Source organism: Apodemus sylvaticus, chromosome 17 (genome assembly GCF_947179515.1).
Source record: "Apodemus sylvaticus chromosome 17, mApoSyl1.1, whole genome shotgun sequence".
Lineage (NCBI taxonomy): Eukaryota > Metazoa > Chordata > Mammalia > Rodentia > Muridae > Apodemus > Apodemus sylvaticus.
The window spans coordinates 51,930,525-51,948,777 of NC_067488.1; the positions used below are offsets into that span (position 1 = coordinate 51,930,525).

The 18,253-nt window shown below is 49.4% G+C and overlaps 1 protein-coding gene and 1 long non-coding RNA gene across 8 annotated transcripts in view; one reads left to right on the plus strand and one right to left on the minus strand.

The window, feature by feature from the left end:
* The window catches only part of Arfgap3 (ADP ribosylation factor GTPase activating protein 3), a 51,387-nt gene that overhangs the window by 29,067 nt on the left and 4,067 nt on the right, over positions 1-18,253 (minus strand). For all 6 annotated transcript variants that reach the window (XM_052160150.1, XM_052160152.1, XM_052160151.1 and 3 more), the window contains exons 2-5: positions 14,812-14,930; positions 5,985-6,057; positions 3,278-3,409; positions 1,562-1,645 (exon numbers count right to left, since the gene is read on the minus strand). In XM_052160150.1, the coding sequence (XP_052016110.1) occupies positions 1,562-1,645; positions 3,278-3,409; positions 5,985-6,057; positions 14,812-14,930 (408 nt within the window). The remainder of the gene's footprint in view (positions 1-1,561; positions 1,646-3,277; positions 3,410-5,984; positions 6,058-14,811; positions 14,931-18,253) is intronic.
* Positions 7,022-9,636, plus strand: LOC127667233 (uncharacterized). 2 transcript variants are annotated; one of them, XR_007973861.1, is made up of 4 exons: positions 7,022-7,278; positions 7,959-8,078; positions 8,562-8,881; positions 9,005-9,636. It is a non-coding gene; the product is annotated as an uncharacterized LOC127667233 (long non-coding RNA). The 2 variants fall into 2 exon arrangements; XR_007973862.1 differs by having other exon boundaries at positions 8,602-8,881.

Below are 18,253 nucleotides of genomic sequence, written 5' to 3' on the forward strand. Positions count from 1 at the left end.
CTTTTGCTCCCTTGGTGCTGGTCTTAAAGGTATGCACAGCTGGAATAATTTCAGATTTATGGAAAACTGATCCAGTCCACACAGGACATTTTTATGCAACCAGCCTCCTCTGGCATTAAACTGCCTCGGACACCTGTCAGAGTGGGCAACTGTCACAGATGCTGTACCCCTCGGCAGGCTCTGCAGGGCTCCAACCTTCCTCCATTCAGGGTTTGGGGACTCTGGGGCCAAGTGCTCACCTGCCCCTGTAGCTTGTGACCATTTCTCATGGCTTTGAAACTTTTGAAGGGTGCTGTCCAGTGCTTTGTAGCAGCCTGGTTCTTTCCTAGCCGGTGTCAATGTGCCAACACTGGAGACAGTCCCCTGACCCTCATAAGGTAATATGGGCCAGTTTCCTTCCTTTCTGGTCTTTGGAAGTGTCCCCCATAGACTTGCCAGCCGAGCTCCGCTTCCTAAGGACTCCCACACACACTTTAGGATGTGTGAGAAAGACCTGCCCTGCCACCATCCACTCTGTACTGAGAGGTCACCTGAACTCCTGGGTAGTAACTCAGCTCTGAGGCTGCAGTTCAGACTGCCCAGCTCTGACCCCTGGGAGGCACTGCGAGGCCTGTGGCTACAGCTTGCCTGTCCTTCACTGCACCTTACTTTCTAGTTCTAGCTACAACTAGTTTCTAGTTCTAGATGGTCTACACATGTGGCCCAGAAACCTCAGCAGCTGTTTTCTACAGATAGTCTTGGCTCCTGTGCTGGAAGATGGGAATTAGAAACCAACGTTTGAGGAACTGGAGAGATGGCTCAATGGTTGCCCCTACAGAAGACTCAGGTTTGGTTCCCAGCACCCACACCAGGCAGCTCAGGACTACTTGGAACTCCAGCTCCAGGGGATGTGATATCCTCTGCTGGCTTCTGCAGGCACCAAACAAGCACACACACTACACACACACACACACACACACACACACACACACACACACTACACACACACACACACACACACACACACATTACACACACACACACACACACACACACATGCACACACACACGCATGCAGACACATATACATACAAGTCTTTAGAAATGCTGGATGTGCTTGCTGGGCTAAGTTGTCACTGTCTCTGTATTCTTCGGGTGGGAGTGGGAGGGCTGGGTGACGTGTGTGTCCTGACACACTTCTATCTAGAATCTTCCATCTGTACACATTACAGTGATGACTCAAGATACACATGGGTTCATCTTAGACTCTCAAACCTGAGCCTAGCCTATATCTTACTGAAACATCTCAAACACACACCTGTTAACACTTTCAGAATAAGCACATTGTAAAATTAGTTGAAGCAGGGCAGGAGAGATTGCTCAGTGGCTGAGAGCTTGCAATGCTCTTGCAGAGGACCTGAGTCCCTAGGTGGCGTGGCTTACAACTGCCTGTAACTCCCGCTCCCAGGGATCTGATGCCCTCTTCTGGATTCCATGGGTACCACACCCACATGCACATGCAGCCCCTTACACACATACACACAATTTAAAATAAATTATGAGAACAAAGTGGCAAGCTTACCTCCAGAGAGGTGTGAGAGGCAAAAAAATCTTCCTCCTTTGGAGGAGGGGACACAGGTGGAGCCGCACAGCTGTCCAGCCACAGCTGGAAGGAAAACAAGGCTGAGTTGAGCAGGGAGTTTGCCTCCATTCCCCATTCCCCACTCCCCTCAACCTGAGCCTGGTCATCTCACACACAACACTAGAGAGTGTCCATACAGGGCTTGAGCACACTGTTGGAAGAAGGGGTCATTCCAGAACGTTCCATACCCCTAGGAGGTTAAGATGTAAGTGCAGACTCTAAACCACCATGACCTGGCCCAGCCTGGATTTCACACCCAATTTTCTTTCCACACTGAAGCTGCCTGCGACCTCAACACCGCACTCCTGAGGTCTTCAGTCTATCTTTAGACATGCAGCAAAAACAAGCTATGAGAAAAGCATTTACTAAGCGAGGCTGAGTGCTCGCCAATGAGTGGCTCTCCTGTCCCGCTCGGGGCGCCTTACTCACTGGCATACTTTTTACTCTCCTGGTGGTTTCCATGTTAGTGTGGCCGCAGGAAGAGGGCTGAGCAGCTGTCTGGGGCTCTTAGGCTCCCAGGGCTGTGGTGCACCTTCCTGCTCAGCCCTGACTCTGCGTAGTCAATGGGCATGCACATTCAAAACATATGAAATAAGGCTGGAAACTAATGAAGAATTCTTCTGAAGCAGGAAGTTGAAGCCCTGTGTCTTCCTCATACTAGGCAACAAGCCTTCTGTCACTGAGCTTATTAAGACAATTGAATGAGCTTATCCTTTTATTTATTGATTGAATGATTTTCATTTTCAAGATTCCAACTGGCCTAGAACTTACCATGTAGATCAGACAGGCCTCACAATTGAGGTGACCTCCTGTCCCTTTCTTCTGAGTAACCAGGATCCTAGCTGTGAGCTACCCTGTCTGCTTATTTTTGTCTCCTGAGATGGGGTCTTCTAGCCCAGGCTGGGCTTGAGCTTGGATTCCTCCTGCTTCTCCCTCCTGGGCGCTGAGATGTCACTGGGTGTTTGCCAGCCAGCTCACCTCATCAAAATGAGGCATTCTTAACTCCAAACACAAAGCTATGCACTGGTTAGTTAATGGAGACATGGCCTGTGTGAGGGAGACTGGAAGGACCATAAAGTCCCTGGAAGTGACCTCCAGTGTCCCAGCGTGCTGAAGGCGAGGCTGATCTGGACAAGGAATGTTCCTTTTCTAAAGTCTGGGCTACTCAGTGATAGCCAGAGTCTTAGAGGACCTATGACTTCAGCTCCTGGAAACTCAGCTCTTGCCTCCTAAAGGGCTGTGGTCATCAGTCCCAAGGTTGCTGTGAGCTCAGTCGGTGACACGCTTGAGATACCCTGTGTTCCCTTTGTGCAACACTGCTTGACTAGCTTCCTGATGACTTTGGCCATTGTATGGTAGGCTTCTGCTGAGCTGTCACACCTGCCCTGCAGACTATATCAGATGCTGTACTTAAATAAACTTGCTCAGCCTAAGACACAGCTTGTACAACATCACCTCACCCCAGCTTCCCTATCTCTTCCCCCTCCCACTTTGGACCCTGTCACTAAAGAAAAACCTGCTGCTCCGGGTCACAGGTGAATTGAGAAAGCAGGCCTTTCTCATCACGAGGGTCCACCATACCCTGGGCGCCTTGCAGGAGACTTCAGAGAGATTACAAAACACTTTACCAAATGAACCTTATGTAAAGGGACTCACATCCGTGCCGTGCCTGCGGGTGGCCTGGGTGGCCAGAGTCTTGATTTTCTCCCTGTAGAGCTGGGCCGCCCGGCTGTTGTACTTGGCGTTGGTGTCCTTGGTGGCACACCCGTGTTGGTGGAAGAAGGAAGACTACGAAGGAAAGCAGGCAAATTAACAGAAATACCATAAGACCTCTGACCTCATGACCGCCGTGCCACCAAAGTTCTAGAATAAAACTTTCCTTGCAAGAGGGAATGCCTGGGGCCAGCGAGATGGCTCAGGAGGTAAAGGAGCCTGCTGCAAAGCCTGGTAACCTCAGTTCAATCCCCAAGCCTCTCCGGGAAGAGAGATTCGGCTCCTGCAAATTGTCCTTTGACCTCTACACATGCACCAAGGCATGTGCACAAGCGTGTGAGCACACACACATACTAAGTGATAAATGCCATAAAACGTTGAAAAGGAGGATTCCTTTGAATATAGTGACAATATTTTTCATTTAACAGTTATTGATTGATCAATAGATGGATGGATTGTTGGGGGGAGTGCATGTGGAGGCCTTGTGACTTGGGGGACTCTATTGTCTCCTTCCAGAAAGTGGGTTCCAGGTCGTTTGGCTGGACAGCAAGCTGACCATCTCAGGTCCTAATGTTAATATTTTGATAAAGCCAGACACAAGACTAGGTCTGAGGAGGAGCCCATTGCCCTCTGAACCACCTCTGTCAGCCTGGTGAGGGGCAGGTCTCACTATGTATGTCTATGAGTTCACACCAGCCAGGGCTGCATTGTCTCAAAAGGAAAGGCAAGTGGGACAAAGATGGTATCTTAGAGAAGGAAAACAACAACTTTTCCCTACTCTGATGGCCACTCCCTGCACAGAGGGCATCAACTCAGAATTAGGGCTCTTCTTTCTTCCTCCCCCTTTCTCCCTCCCTCCCCCCTTTCTCCTTTGTGTTTAGAGTCAGGGTTTCTCTGTGTAGCCCTGACGATCCTGGGGCTCACTCTGGTAGGCTAGCCTTGAACTCAGATCCACCTGCTTCTACCTCCCAAGTGCTGGGACAAAAGGTGTGCACCACCACCTGGCTACAGGATCATGTTTCTTTTTTTCTTTTCTTTTTTTTTTTTTTTAAAGATTTATTTATTTATTATATTTAGGTACACTGTAGCTGTCGTCAGACACCAGAAGAGGGCATCAGATCTCTTTAAGGATGGTTGTGAGCCACCATGTGGGTGCTGGCATTTGAACTCATGACCTCTGGAAGAGGAGGCAGTGCTCTTAACCGCTGAGCCATCTCTCCAGCCCAGGATCATGTTTCTTAGTACTTAATTTTTCTCATGAGGAAATACAGAATCTAACATAACTTTGAAATAATCTGCTACCTTCTTTTTGCTTGGGAATAATAAAAACAGTTGAGAAATTCTGATCTAAGGCAATTTTACATTTTGGAAGTCAATATTTTAGACTTAAGATTTTGATTTTAGTCGGGCGGTGGTAGCGCAGAGGCAGGTGGATTTCTGAGTTCGAGGTCAGCCTGGTTTACAGAATGAGTTCCAGGACAGCCAGGGATATACAGAGAAACCCTGTCTCGAAAAAACCAAAATCCAAAAAACCAAAAAAAAAAAAAAAAAAAAAAGATTTTGATTTTAGGGCTGTAGAGATGGCTTAGCAGTTAAGAGCACTGACTGCTCTTCCAGGGGTCCTGAGTTCAAATCCCAGCAACCACATGGTAGCTTACAACCATCCATAATGAGATCTGATGCCCTCTTCTGGTGTGTCAGCGACAGGACGCTCACATATATTAAATAAATAAATCTTTTTTTAAAAAAAGATTTTGATTTTAAATATTTAAGCCTAGACATAATTTTTGAGATATATACTAATATAATTTCTTTTCTTTCTTTTTTAGATAGCATCTTACCATATAGCCCTGCCTGGCCTGAAACTCCCTATGTAGACTAGGCTGGCCTCAAACTCACAGAGATCCTCCTGCCCCTGCTTGCTGGGCAGCAGGAGAGCCTGTGTCAGGCATGGCCACCACAGGGGACCACATATGATTCATGCACCTGGCTCAACTGCACCTCGGGAAGAACTCCAGTCACCAGGTGGCATCATTTGGAAACAAATGGGACTTTCTCTTCTTTGACAACTCTGTCCCTGTGTCTAATGTGCTCTGCTCATTTTTACCCTGCCAGCGCCTGTCCCGACATGTCCCCTTCTTCTTCCATGTCTTCTATTGGCCTTGCCTTTTTGCTGACCCACTGAGTTTAGTTAGGGGTGCTTGCGGAAGCATGGGTCTGGACTATTTACTGAGCCTGAACAACTACCCTGTGGCTACACCACTGAAGAAAATGAACCCTGTTGTGTCCCCGCCCCCCAGACACACAGACACACACACACACACACACACACACACACACTGGCTCCATTGGAAAGGTTTCTGGTCTACCATGTGAGACCTAAGTCTCTCTCTACTTAATGCAAATACATACATTGGCAGGCAGCTATGCACAGAGGCCGCCCCTCCAGGGTGAGAACCTCCCTTGGTTTAAGCATGTCTGCTCTTCTACATCCTCCCAGCCCAACCAACAGGTGCTCAATGGCTTCTGAACAAACACGCCCCTGGCTTCCACCCACTGAGCCTATGTCTTGCCCCACAACGCAGAGCCTCCCAAACATGGCAACTGAACTTCAATAGAGAGGAGGAGAGGGCCGGTCCAGGGGACGTACAGCATGGGCGTTCCCTCCGACTTGCATGCACCGAAGCTGGAACCACGACCAGTTTGAATCCAGCTCTGTGGACCTGGGAGGAACACAAGGATTACAAGTGAGAAACTGTCCTTCTCTGGCATCAAACTGATAACTAAGCTTTCAAAATATTCCCTCAGGGCTGGAGAGCTGGCTCAGAGGTTTAGAGCAGTGGCCACTCTTGCAGATGTACATGCAGGCAGAATAAATCTTTTAAAACAAACAAACAAAAAACAAGAAACATTTCCTTGTGCTGCGGGATTTAGGGAATTCTGTGTAGCCAGGCCTGGTGCTGTGCACCTATAATCCCTGTAGCAGAGGCAGAGTCCTGCCAGTTTCCTATGAGCCTTTTTCAATGCCTCCAAGGGGTAGGATGGGAGCCCAGGGTGAGCCATGCTACTCTGTGTGGGTGCCTTACCCACATATGTGTCTGTGCACCATATGCATGCCTGGTCTTTCAGAGGCCAGAGCAGGGCTCAGATCCCCTGGAGCTGCACACAGTTGTGACACTTCACATACCTGCTGGGAACCAAACCTGGGCTCTTTGGAAGAACAGTCAGTGCCTGTAACCACTGAGCTGTCTTTACATCCTCTTCTCTTTTCCTTTAGAATTTATTTTTATTATGTACATGTGCGTTGCGTATGTCACATATGTGCCTATGGATGGGGTCACGGGTGCTTCGCCATCTGCCGGGAGTGCCGGAAACTGAGTTCCTTGGCCTTTGCCAGAGGAGCCAGTGCTCTTAACTGCTGAGCCACCTCTCCAGCTCCTTACGTGGGGCTCTCCAATTGAGCTGCCAGGGATTCCCCTGGGGACCTAGACTCCCAAGACAAAGACACTGATGATGGAGGTCTGAGCATGCCCACCCCAGCAGGCACAAGCCTTGGGCAGCACCCACTGCCAAGGAAGAGCTGCTGCTCTGCAGAGTCCTATGCAAGTGCTGAGAAAAGACAGTGCTCTAGTTAGCCAAGAGGGAAGGACATGGAGAGGCTAAGGCTCTAGTTAACCAAGAGGGAAGGACATGGAGAGGCTAAGGCTCTAGTTAGCCAAGAGGGAAGGACATGGAGAGGCTAAGGCTCTAGTTAACCAAGAGGGAAGGACATGGAGAGGCTAAGGCTCTAGTTAGCCAAGAGGGAAGGACATGGAGATGCTAAGGTTCTAGTTAACCAAGAGGGAAGGACATGGAGAGGCTAAGGCTCTAGTTAGCCAAGAGGGAAGGACATGGAGAGGCTAAGGCTCTAGTTAACCAAGAGGGAAGGACATGGAGATGCTAAGGTTCTAGTTAGCCAAGAGGGAAGGACATGGAGAGGCTAAGGCTCTAGTTAACCAAGAGGGAAGGACATGGAGATGCTAAGGCTCTAGTTAGCCAAGAGGGAAGGACATGGAGATGCTAAGGCTCTAGTTAGCCAAGAGGGAAGGACATGGAGAGGCTAAGGCTCTAGTTAACCAAGAGGGAAGGACATGGAGATGCTAAGGCTCTAGTTAGCCAAGAGGGAAGGACATGGAGATGCTAAGGCTCTAGTTAGCCAAGAGGGAAGGACATGGAGATGCTAAGGCTCTAGTTAGCCAAGAGGGAAGGACATGGAGAGGCTAAGGCTCTAGTTAACCAAGAGGGAAGGACATGGAGATGCTAAGGCTCTAGTTAGCCAAGAGGGAAGGACATGGAGATGCTAAGGCTCTAGTTAGCCAAGAGGGAAGGACATGGAGAGGCTAAGGCTCTAGTTAACCAAGAGGGAAGGACATGGAGATGCTAAGGCTCTAGTTAACCAAGAGGGAAGGACATGGAGATGCTAAGGCTCTAGTTAGCCAAGAGGGAAGGACATGGAGATGCTAAGGCTCTAGTTAACCAAGAGGGAAGGACATGGAGATGCTAAGGCTCTAGTTAACCAAGAGGGAAGGACATGGAGAGGCTAAGGCTCTAGTTAACCAAGAGGGAAGGACATGAAGATGCTAAGGCTCTAGTTAGCCAAGAGGGAAGGACATGGAGATGCTAAGGCTCTAGTTAACCAAGAGGGAAGGACATGGAGATGCTAAGGCTCTAGTTAACCAAGAGGGAAGGACATGGAGATGCTAAGGTTCTAGTTAGCCAAGAGGGAAGGACATGGAGATGCTAAGGCTCTAGTTAACCAAGAGGGAAGGACATGGAGATGCTAAGGTTCTAGTTAGCCAAGAGGGAAGGACATGGTGGAGATGCTAAGGCTCTAGTTAGCCAAGAGGGAAGGACATGGAGATGCTAAGGCTCTAGTTAACTAAGAGGGAAGGACATGGAGATGCTAAGGCTCTAGTTAGCCAAGAGGGAAGGACATGGAGATGCTAAGGCTCTAGTTAACCAAGAGGGAAGGACATGGAGATGCTAAGGCTCTAGTTAGCCAAGAGGGAAGGACATGGAGAGGCTAAGGCTCTAGTTAGCCAAGAGGGAAGGACATGGAGATGCTAAGGCTCTAGTTAACCAAGAGGGAAGGACATGGAGATGCTAAGGCTCTAGTTAGCCAAGAGGGAAGGACATGGAGATGCTAAGGCTCTAGTTAGCCAAGAGGGAAGGACATGGAGAGGCTAAGGCTCTAGTTAACCAAGAGGGAAGGACATGGAGATGCTAAGGCTCTAGTTAGCCAAGAGGGAAGGACATGGAGATGCTAAGGCTCTAGTTAACCAAGAGGGAAGGACATGGAGATGCTAAGGCTCTAGTTAACCAAGAGGGAAGGACATGGAGATGCTAAGGCTCTAGTTAGCCAAGAGGGAAGGACATGGAGATGCTAAGGCTCTAGTTAACCAAGAGGGAAGGACATGGAGATGCTAAGGCTCTAGTTAACCAAGAGGGAAGGACATGGAGATGCTAAGGCTCTAGTTAACCAAGAGGGAAGGACATGGAGATGCTAAGGTTCTAGTTAGCCAAGAGGGAAGGACATGGAGATGCTAAGGCTCTAGTTAACCAAGAGGGAAGGACATGGAGATGCTAAGGTTCTAGTTAGCCAAGAGGGAAGGACATGGTGGAGATGCTAAGGCTCTAGTTAGCCAAGAGGGAAGGACATGGAGATGCTAAGGCTCTAGTTAACCAAGAGGGAAGGACATGGAGATGCTAAGGCTCTAGTTAGCCAAGAGGGAAGGACATGGAGATGCTAAGGCTCTAGTTAACCAAGAGGGAAGGACATGGAGATGCTAAGGCTCTAGTTAGCCAAGAGGGAAGGACATGGAGATGCTAAGGCTCTAGTTAACCAAGAGGGAAGGACATGGAGATGCTAAGGCTCTAGTTAACCAAGAGGGAAGGACATGGAGATGCTAAGGTTCTAGTTAGCCAAGAGGGAAGGACATGGAGATGCTAAGGCTCTAGTTAACCAAGAGGGAAGGACATGGAGATGCTAAGGTTCTAGTTAGCCAAGAGGGAAGGACATGGTGGAGATGCTAAGGCTCTAGTTAGCCAAGAGGGAAGGACATGGAGATGCTAAGGCTCTAGTTAGCCAAGAGGGAAGGACATGGAGATGCTAAGGTTCTTCTAACCAATGAGGGAAGGAGATGGAGATGCTAAGGCTTTTCTTTCGAATCCCTTGAGCAGTCAGTCAGTCACCTGGCTGAGTGTGAGTAGCCCTGTGGTGCCAGGCATGGCCAGGGCAGTCCCAGCCCCTGCTGAGTGCTGGGCCAAGCATCATGTCCAGTGTGTCTGTATACATGCTCCTAACATGCTTCATTGGCTGCCAATCAAAGGCAGTTTAGAAATTACTTTGTCCTTTGTAAAAATTGCTATCATGAAATTCAACCTAAAAACAGGACCTCCCCTTGGTTAAACATATCATCCATAGCATACTGTCCACAGTGTTCACACGTGAGGGCTACAGCTATCTGTGTGTGCCCGTGCTCATCTATGTGCATGTGTGTGGCTGGCAGAGGGAGAGGGAAGGGGGGGAGGGAGCGCAGGAGCTTCCAGGTCTCACTTGCATTCTTGGGGCCACGGAAACTTTTCCACAGTGGGCATTTGTGTTTTCCTTCTGAGCTGGGTCTTTTGAGGTTGCCGCGGTTACTCTTAGACTTGCGGGTCTAAGTGACCCCCTCAGACTCCCCAGGGCTGGGGTTCCTTGCATGTGCCACGGTGCCAGGCTTGGGATGGCTTGTTTGACTGCTTGTTTGATTTTGTCTTTCTGTAGTCCTGGCTAGCCTGGACTTCACTATGTAGACCAGACTATGTCGTTCACGGCTGGCCTTGAACTCAGCAGTGAGTGCCCCAGACCTTCTCCTGTCCACAGCCTCAGCAGATGCCTTTGGCTCAGTGCTCTTTAGTTTTTTGTTTTGTTTTGTTTTAATCTTCCATAAGCATGTGACTCATACATTTATCTGACTTTTAAAAGGCGCATGCTCGGGCCTGCTCAGGCCCCACAGATCTCGCTGTGCAGGCTCCAGGACAGTCCTCTTCCTACCTGGTTTCCTGGAACTCTGTGCACAGGCATATGCCTCAGCGGTGAACAAGAGGACAGGCCAGTTGATAAGGAGGGGACCTGGAAATGAATAGGACAGAACGGCACAAGGCAGAGGGAGGGGCAGCAGTGGGTGGCCTCATGCCCAGCCTTTCTATACTCTGGACAGGGTGTGGCACTGTGTATGAACAGCTCATGACCAATCTGGGAAAAACATTCTCAAAAGTAGATTTGGAAGCTGAGGGGAGAGGCGGTGGCGCCAGTGCTCACATCTATAATCTTAGGAGGCAGAGGAAGGAAGATTACAAGTTCAAGGCCAGTGCTGACCAGAGTGAGGTTAAGGCCCACCCAGGCAACATATGAGAGCCTGTCTCAAAATAAAAGAACTAAGATGCTGGGGCTCTCGTTCACTGGTAGAACAGTCGCCTAGCATACATTAATGCGGCACACTATATACAGACAAGGTCCTCCGTCCTGTCCTAAGGGCATTTGCACACCAACCCCTGTACTATGAAGTTATTCACTTAGATATAACCGCAAACAAAAATTAACTCAAACTGGGCGTGGTGGCATATACCTTTAGTCCCGGCACTTGGGAGGCAGGGGCAAATGAAGAGTTTAAGGCCAGCCTGGTCTACATAGCAAGTTCCAGGACAGCCAGGGCTACATGGTGAGACCCTATCTAAGTAACAAAAGCAGAACTCAGAAGGGTCAAAGACATAAATGTGATGTTTGAGACCAGAAAACTCTTGGAGAGAACAGGATGAAGACCTATAGCAGTGGGTTTGGTGCGTGTACCTTGACAAGGATCCAAGAGGCACACGCTAACAGGGAGTCAGGAAAGTTAAAACAGGCATATCCAAAACCAGAGTGTGCAGCCAGGCAGCGGCGGTGATGGTGGTGGCGATTGCTCACCCTTTAATCCCAGCACTAGGAGGGAGAGACAGGCAGATCTTTGAGTTTGAGGCCAGTCTGGTCTAACAGAGTGAGTTCCAAAATAGCCAGGGCTACACAAGGAAACCCTGTCTCAAAAAGAAAAAGAAGAAAAAGAAGAAAGAAAGAAAAAAAGAAAGAAAGAAAGAAAGGAAGGAAGGAAGGAAGGAAGGAAGGAAGGAAGGAAGGAAGGAAGGAAGGAGAGTATTGATACATCCATCAGATGTGAGGAAATATTTTCAAATTGTATCTATAATAAGGGATCAATATATGTATGGCAAACATAAAGAACTCTGAAAGCTCAACACAAGGAACAACCCAGTCCAAACCAGGCAAGAACAGGAACAGAAGATCTTCAAAGCAGAAACACAGGTGGTCCGTAGTGCATGAGAAGATGCTAAGTGCCAATCACTGAGAAATTCACATCGGAAATACAAGGAGAAACTATCTCACACCCAATGGCTGGTGAGAGAGAGGAGGGAGGGGAAGAGGAGAGAGGAAGGGAGAGAGGGAGGGAGGGAGAGAGGGAGGGAAGGAAGGAGGGAGAGAAGGATGGGGTAGGGAAGGAGCCTTAGCTAAAGGTCTGGTTCAGAAGCAGAACACCCATGCAGTATGCATGAGACCCCTGGTTTAGTCTCCAGCCCCACAGAGAAGAAAAGAGAGCCGGAGGGCGAGGGCGGGGAGAGGAGGAGAGGAAGAAGAGGGGAGGAAGAGGAGGAAGATGCTGCGCGTGCAGGTGAAGATGAGCAGAAGTGGCTCCCCTGGACCACTGGAGGGACGTACGGGGCAGAGTCATTCTGGACTAGGAGGGGCTTCCTTAAAAGAGGAGAAAAATAATCATCAGCTGAGCTATTGACAGCACTTCCCAGTTCTGTCCCCAAAGGGCTCGGGGCAGTTCTCAAAGTGACAGGTGTACCCATGGTTGGAGAGACACGCAAGTCAGAGTTTACAGATCACGGGGGCGTTATTCAGCCTCAGGAAAAGAAGGAGCTACAGACGATGACCAATGGATGGTAAGAGTGAGCTAAGGGGAACAAGCCAGTGTGAAGCAGCAAGCACCCAGCTCTCATCAGGCCGGGAAGGCTGAGTCAGCGACCGACCGAACGACGGAACGACCGACTGACCGACCGCAGGCTCCTGAGCTCAAGCCCTTGGTCCCCGCTGGAGGATCTGTCCAGAAGGTTATGGGACCTCAGGAGGTGGAGCCTTGCTGGAGGATGTCGGTCAGAGAGGCTTTTAATTCTTAGAACTTTGCCCCTCTTCCGGATCTCTATCTCCCTGCTTCCTGGCTGACCTCATTTCCTGCTGTGATTTTTTTTTAAACCATTATGGACTCTCCCTTTGGAACCCTGAGCCAAAATGAACTCTCCTTCAGTTGCTTTTGGATATGTTTTATACAGGAACAGATTAGAAACTAGAACATGATTGGAGGGTGTCTGCTGGCCTCCATAGACAACCACACACACACACACACACACACACACCTACCACCCACAGACACACACATGCACATACCAACTACCCACAGACACACAGACATTCATACAAATTTAAAAATTAAAGACAGAAGCTGTTGTAGCTATCACTCTATAGTTTCTACGCCGCCACATAAAAAGTCTCATCTTCATTGTTTTTTCATGTGTGTGTGTGTGTGTGTGTGTGTGTGTGTATGTGTGTGTGTGTGTGTGGTTGTCTACGGACAAATGCTACTTTATGGCAGTCACACTGTGACAATATTCCTTAAATTAAAACAACAACCTGGGGGCTGGAGAGATGGCTCAGTGGTTAAGAGCACTGTCTGCTCTTCCAGAGGTCCTGAGTTCAAGTCCCAGCAACCACATGGTGGCTCACAACCATCCGTAATGAGATCTGATGCCCTCTTCTGGTGTGTCTGAAGACAGCTACAGTGTATTTACATATAATAAATAAATATTAAAAAAAAAAAAAACCTGGGCGCACGCCTTTAATCCCAGCACTTGGGAGGCAGAGGCAGGCGGATTTCTGAGTTCGAGGCCAGCCTGGTCTACAGAGTGAGTTCCAGGACAGTCAGAGCTATACAGATAAACCCTGACTCGAAAAAACAAAAAAAAAAAACCAAAAAACAACAAATAAAACAACAACCTGAAATCACTGCCACAGTCCTTTCCCAGAAGAGGACCAGGGACAGGCCAGCTGCTGGAGGAAGTGGCGCCGACATGGGCCTGAGTCCCTGGGATGACCTGCAGCAGGTTGCCCTCCCTGACAAGGCCCAGGCAGTGCAGCCAGCGCACACCTTGCTGGGCCTCTGGTGTGACTCCGGCCCTCTGCCTAGCCATTATTTCTCTTCACTTTGCTTCAGAGGCTCTTTCCTTCCCACCGTGGGGCTGCACCTTTCTCTGGAGCCCACAGTGTGTGTGTGAAGAGGAAGGACATTTCCCCACTGCAGTGGCCAGGGTAGCCCAAGCTCTTGATAAAGAGGGAAGAAGGCCCTTCCTACACAAACGTGTGGCATCACCAGAAGAGCCAGACAAACTCCTCAGCTTGGGCTTTGCCCTGCTAGTGCCAGTGGGCATGGCTGCTGGGGGGGGGGTGTGTGCCACATGTGGATGAGGAGGACGCCACCCTTCACGTGAACTCTCAGCCTTGTGTGTGAAAGAAAGGAAGCCCCTTCTCTCTCCAGTGTGAACTTTCATTTCTTAGAAGGCATTAGAGGGAAAGGACCTGTGGCTTCGAGACCTCCCATCTGGCTCTGTCTTCAACACCAGAGCTTTATTTCTCCCACAGGAACTCCACAGAGGCCTGAGAAGAAAATGGCCTGTTTTCCCATGTCACTAGGTGATACAAGAGTTAACCCCCAGCCCCCAGATTACAGTTATCTATCATTATATTGACACCAAGCCAACATCAATAGAAAAGGGAGGACACTGACGTTCCTGGTTAACTTTCTTCACTTTCTTTTTAATTATTTATATATTTCACGTGTATGAATGTTTTCTGCATGGTCATCTGCACAGTTGAAGAGGGCACTGGATTCCATGGGATGCAGGTAGAGATGGCTGTGAGTGCTGGGGACTGAACTCAGGGCCTCTGGAGCCACGGCCTTTCTCCAACCCCATTGCTGGTTCATTTTCATTGTCAGTCTGACTGGCTTCAGCATCACATGGGAAAGCAAGTACTGAGTGCGCCTGTCAGGGAGTTTCCGGGCTGGGATAACTGAGGAAGACCCACCGTGAACACGGGCTGCGCCAACCTCAGGCTGGGGAATTGAGCAGAGCATCAATGGAATTGATCCAGCATCCGGATCTGCCCCTGACTTGGATGCTACGGGCAGGGTGGGGGTGGGGGTGAAGGTGGGGGTGGGGGAGGGGTAATCATCTCGCTCCTGCTGCTGAGGTGAACCACACCCTCACACTGATAGCCACGCTAACCCTTTCTCCTTTAAATGACTCCTGGGGAGACAGCTACTGAAGACTTCCATGTAACAGCCACTCACCGAATAAAACTCAAGTGAACCCCAAGCGACCGGTGCGATCCGGAGCAGTCGATGCAGAGAAACACCCCATAGCTTATGCTTGCCCAGCTGGGATTTTTGGCACCACAGTCAAAACACACCTGAAGGAACAAACATCCATTAGACTGGGTTGGGGACTGGGGGCATTAGCAGGTGACTCACCAGGAGGCTGGGGTACAAGGCTGATGTGAAGAGGGCTCAGCTGTCACACTTTTAAGCCAAACTCTCAGTCCACAGAGGGCAGGCCTTGCAGGCATGAAGACCTGTGGTCCATCCCTAGCGCCCCTGGGGGAGGGCGAGAGGGCAGTTGGCTGTGCCTGCACTGCAAGGTAGGCAGGGACAGGCAGATCATCTATTTACCAAGTTCCAGGTCAGTGAGGGAACACACCTCAGAGAAACAAGGTAGACAGTATCTGAGAAATGACAGCTGAGACTGTCTTCTGGCCTCCACACACACATGTACACATATGTTTACATACCAGCACATATGTGCCCATGCATCTGCATGGACATACACATATAGGAAGAAAAAGGATGTCATCTAGGTTTTCAAGACTCTTAAATTTCTTTCTTTCTTTCTTTTTTTTTTTTTTTTGGTTTTATCGAGACAGGGTTTCTCTGTATAGCTCCGGCTGTCCTGGAACTCACTCTGTAGACCAGGCTGGCCTCGAACTCAGAAATCCGCCTGCCTCTGCCTCCCAAGTGCTGGGATTAAAGGCGTGTGCCACCACTGCCCGGCTTCAATTTCTCTTCTTATAATAATAATGATCTATAACTACAGTAATTAGAGTAAAAAGAATAGAGATGCATCTCAAGCACTGCTGTATTTGAATACTCGGTAGGTACTCTTAGCACATAAATTCAGGCCTGTGATGAACATGGCTTTGCTAGGACAGTCCCACACCGTCACCTGGGCAGTGGCTGTATCCTACATGGAAGGCTCCTGGGTCTGAGTCTTCTCTCTCTGTCAGATGCCCAGTCATCCCCCACCTCCTAATATTCACGTCCTCACACAAGCTCTGCCTCACTTTCCTGAGGAGTCTTGTAGAGGGAGGTGGGAGGAATCACCTACCACTTTTGAGATTAGGCTAAGAATACCATGGCCTCCTTGCCCCTGGGTCACTACCTCTTAGCAGAAACCAGCTAAGGTTTCTCCAGGAGACTCAGATAGCCACAGGCAGAGGCTCAAATGCTGAGGCTCTAGCTGAACCAGCTCTGGAGAGCAGAGACCTGCCCACACCACCCTGCTCAGATGACCGTTGCTGTGTCACAGACAAGAAACACCCAGCCAGCTAAGTCACTCCCCATTCCTAAACTCAGAACCCACGTGGGTGAAGACGCTAAGTTTGGAGGGCTACTCCAATGCTCCTCTCTGAAACGCAACACTTTGATAACTACTAGATACACCTGGTAGTGTCCTCTGCTCTGTAGACACGGAGAGCTCCTTCAGGGCTGGCCTCTTCCTGTCACCTGCTTTCTCTGTTAGCACTGGTGCTTAGTGCTGGCTGAACAGCTCTGGGTATTTAGCTCCCACGGTCCTTGACCCTGCAAACCTTCCTCCTAAGCACTTAGTAAGCCAAGTTAACAATACACCAATTATTGCCAGCTCAAACACTGTCAGCAGACCCTTCAACAATGATGAGAGAAAACACTTGCTAGACCACCCAGAGGGCTCACTGGGTAAAGGCGCTTGTGGCCAGGCTTTGAGGACCAGAGTTCAATTCCTGGATCTTACATAATAGAAGAAACGAATCCCTTAAGTTGTCCTCTGGCCTATCCAAGCAGGCCATGGAATGCACACATACCATGCTACGCATGTGTCTCTCCCTGTACACCCCAAATAAATAAATACATACATAATGCCTTCCACAGGCATCGTGTTAATTCAAGTCAGAATAGCAATTACAAAATTCCCACAAGCAGGAAAATTGTCTTTTTTTTTTTTTTTCCAGAACCCAGCTCACTTTAGATACAGTTTATAAAGTAAAAAGTTCCCTTAGGAAAGAGCGGCTTCTGGCCTTGGGAAAGGAGACACTACAAGCAGTTAAAAGCTATCACCAGCCGGGCTCAGGCTGATCGGTGAGAGCGGGTGTGGAGTGACATCAGGCACGGAGAGCAGCTGGCCAGTGACTCACTGTGGTGTTCTCTGACTGCCGGCTATGTGTCAGACACTGTGACAGGAGCCAAGGTACAAGGCGTGAATGCTACCGTAGAATCCAGCAGTGCATACTGAGACCCAGTGTCTGCCAGGCTGTCTGCTGCCCTATGGCTCACTCACTCTGTGTGGGGAGAGACAGACACAGACACTAAATAGTCCTGGGCACCAGCTCTGGGAGTAAGGAGCTTCTCAGAGGGGACACGGCTGCTCACCTGACTTTACCATCACAGCACAAATGGCTGCCCCTTGGCGCCCACGGGTCTAGTGGGAGAGACAACTCATGCGATCTTATGGCTTTAAGTCAGCACATAAAACATGGTGTCCTATGCAGGGTCAAAGCCACGCCATGGCCCCGTGGAAGGAGGAGAGGCAGGGGCTTGCTGGGCACAGTCTAGGGCAGGCAGGCTGAGCACCAAGTCTGAGTGGTTGCTACAGGGGAAGGCAGACACGAAATGGGGTCTGCTCTGCTTTGACAGGTGATTACTGCCCTACCCCCAAATATGGTTTTCTAAGGAGAATTCAGTTTGTAGAAGGGGAAAAAGAAACAGCTTTTAGCTGACAGTGTTTGGCCCGATGATGAGAATTTTCTTATGGAAATAGCAGCTAATGCTTCACAGAACCTTCACAAAACCCTGTATGTAGGAAAGGGTTTACCACCTCAGCAGCCTCGCTGACTGTGACACCTGGGAACTCTCCCACCGCCTTGGGGGGCTTGTGGCAGGTCCGACGTTCTGCAGTTCTGCGTTGGCATTCTTGATGCTTTTTAGATGAGAATGTAAGCTCAGCTCTCTGTTATCCGTCTTTGACAAACTAACCACTAGCCTTTGCCATATTTTAGAGAGAGTAAGGAATCAGACTTGGGAAGTAGGACCTAGAGACAGAATGGCGGGGCATGCCTGGGCAGTGGAGGCAGGAGGATCAGGAAAGAGTCCAAGGTTGTCTTTAGCTACAGAGAGCACAGGAGGCCAGCCTGGGATACCTGAAACCTTATCTCAGAACAGACTGAAAACGAGAAACGTAGGAAGTGGATGTTTTCTCCATGTTAACACAGCACCATGGACTCCTTTATCTGCTTTAAAAAATGAATGTAAGCATTTTGCCTATATGTATATCTGTACACCACATGTGACTGGTGTACTGTCCGCCGACACCAGAAGAGGGCATTGGATCCTCAGGAGCTGGAGTTATGGATGGTTGTGAGTAACCATGTGGGTGCCAGGAACCTAACGCAGGCCCTCTATTGGAAACATAAGTTCCCTTAACCAC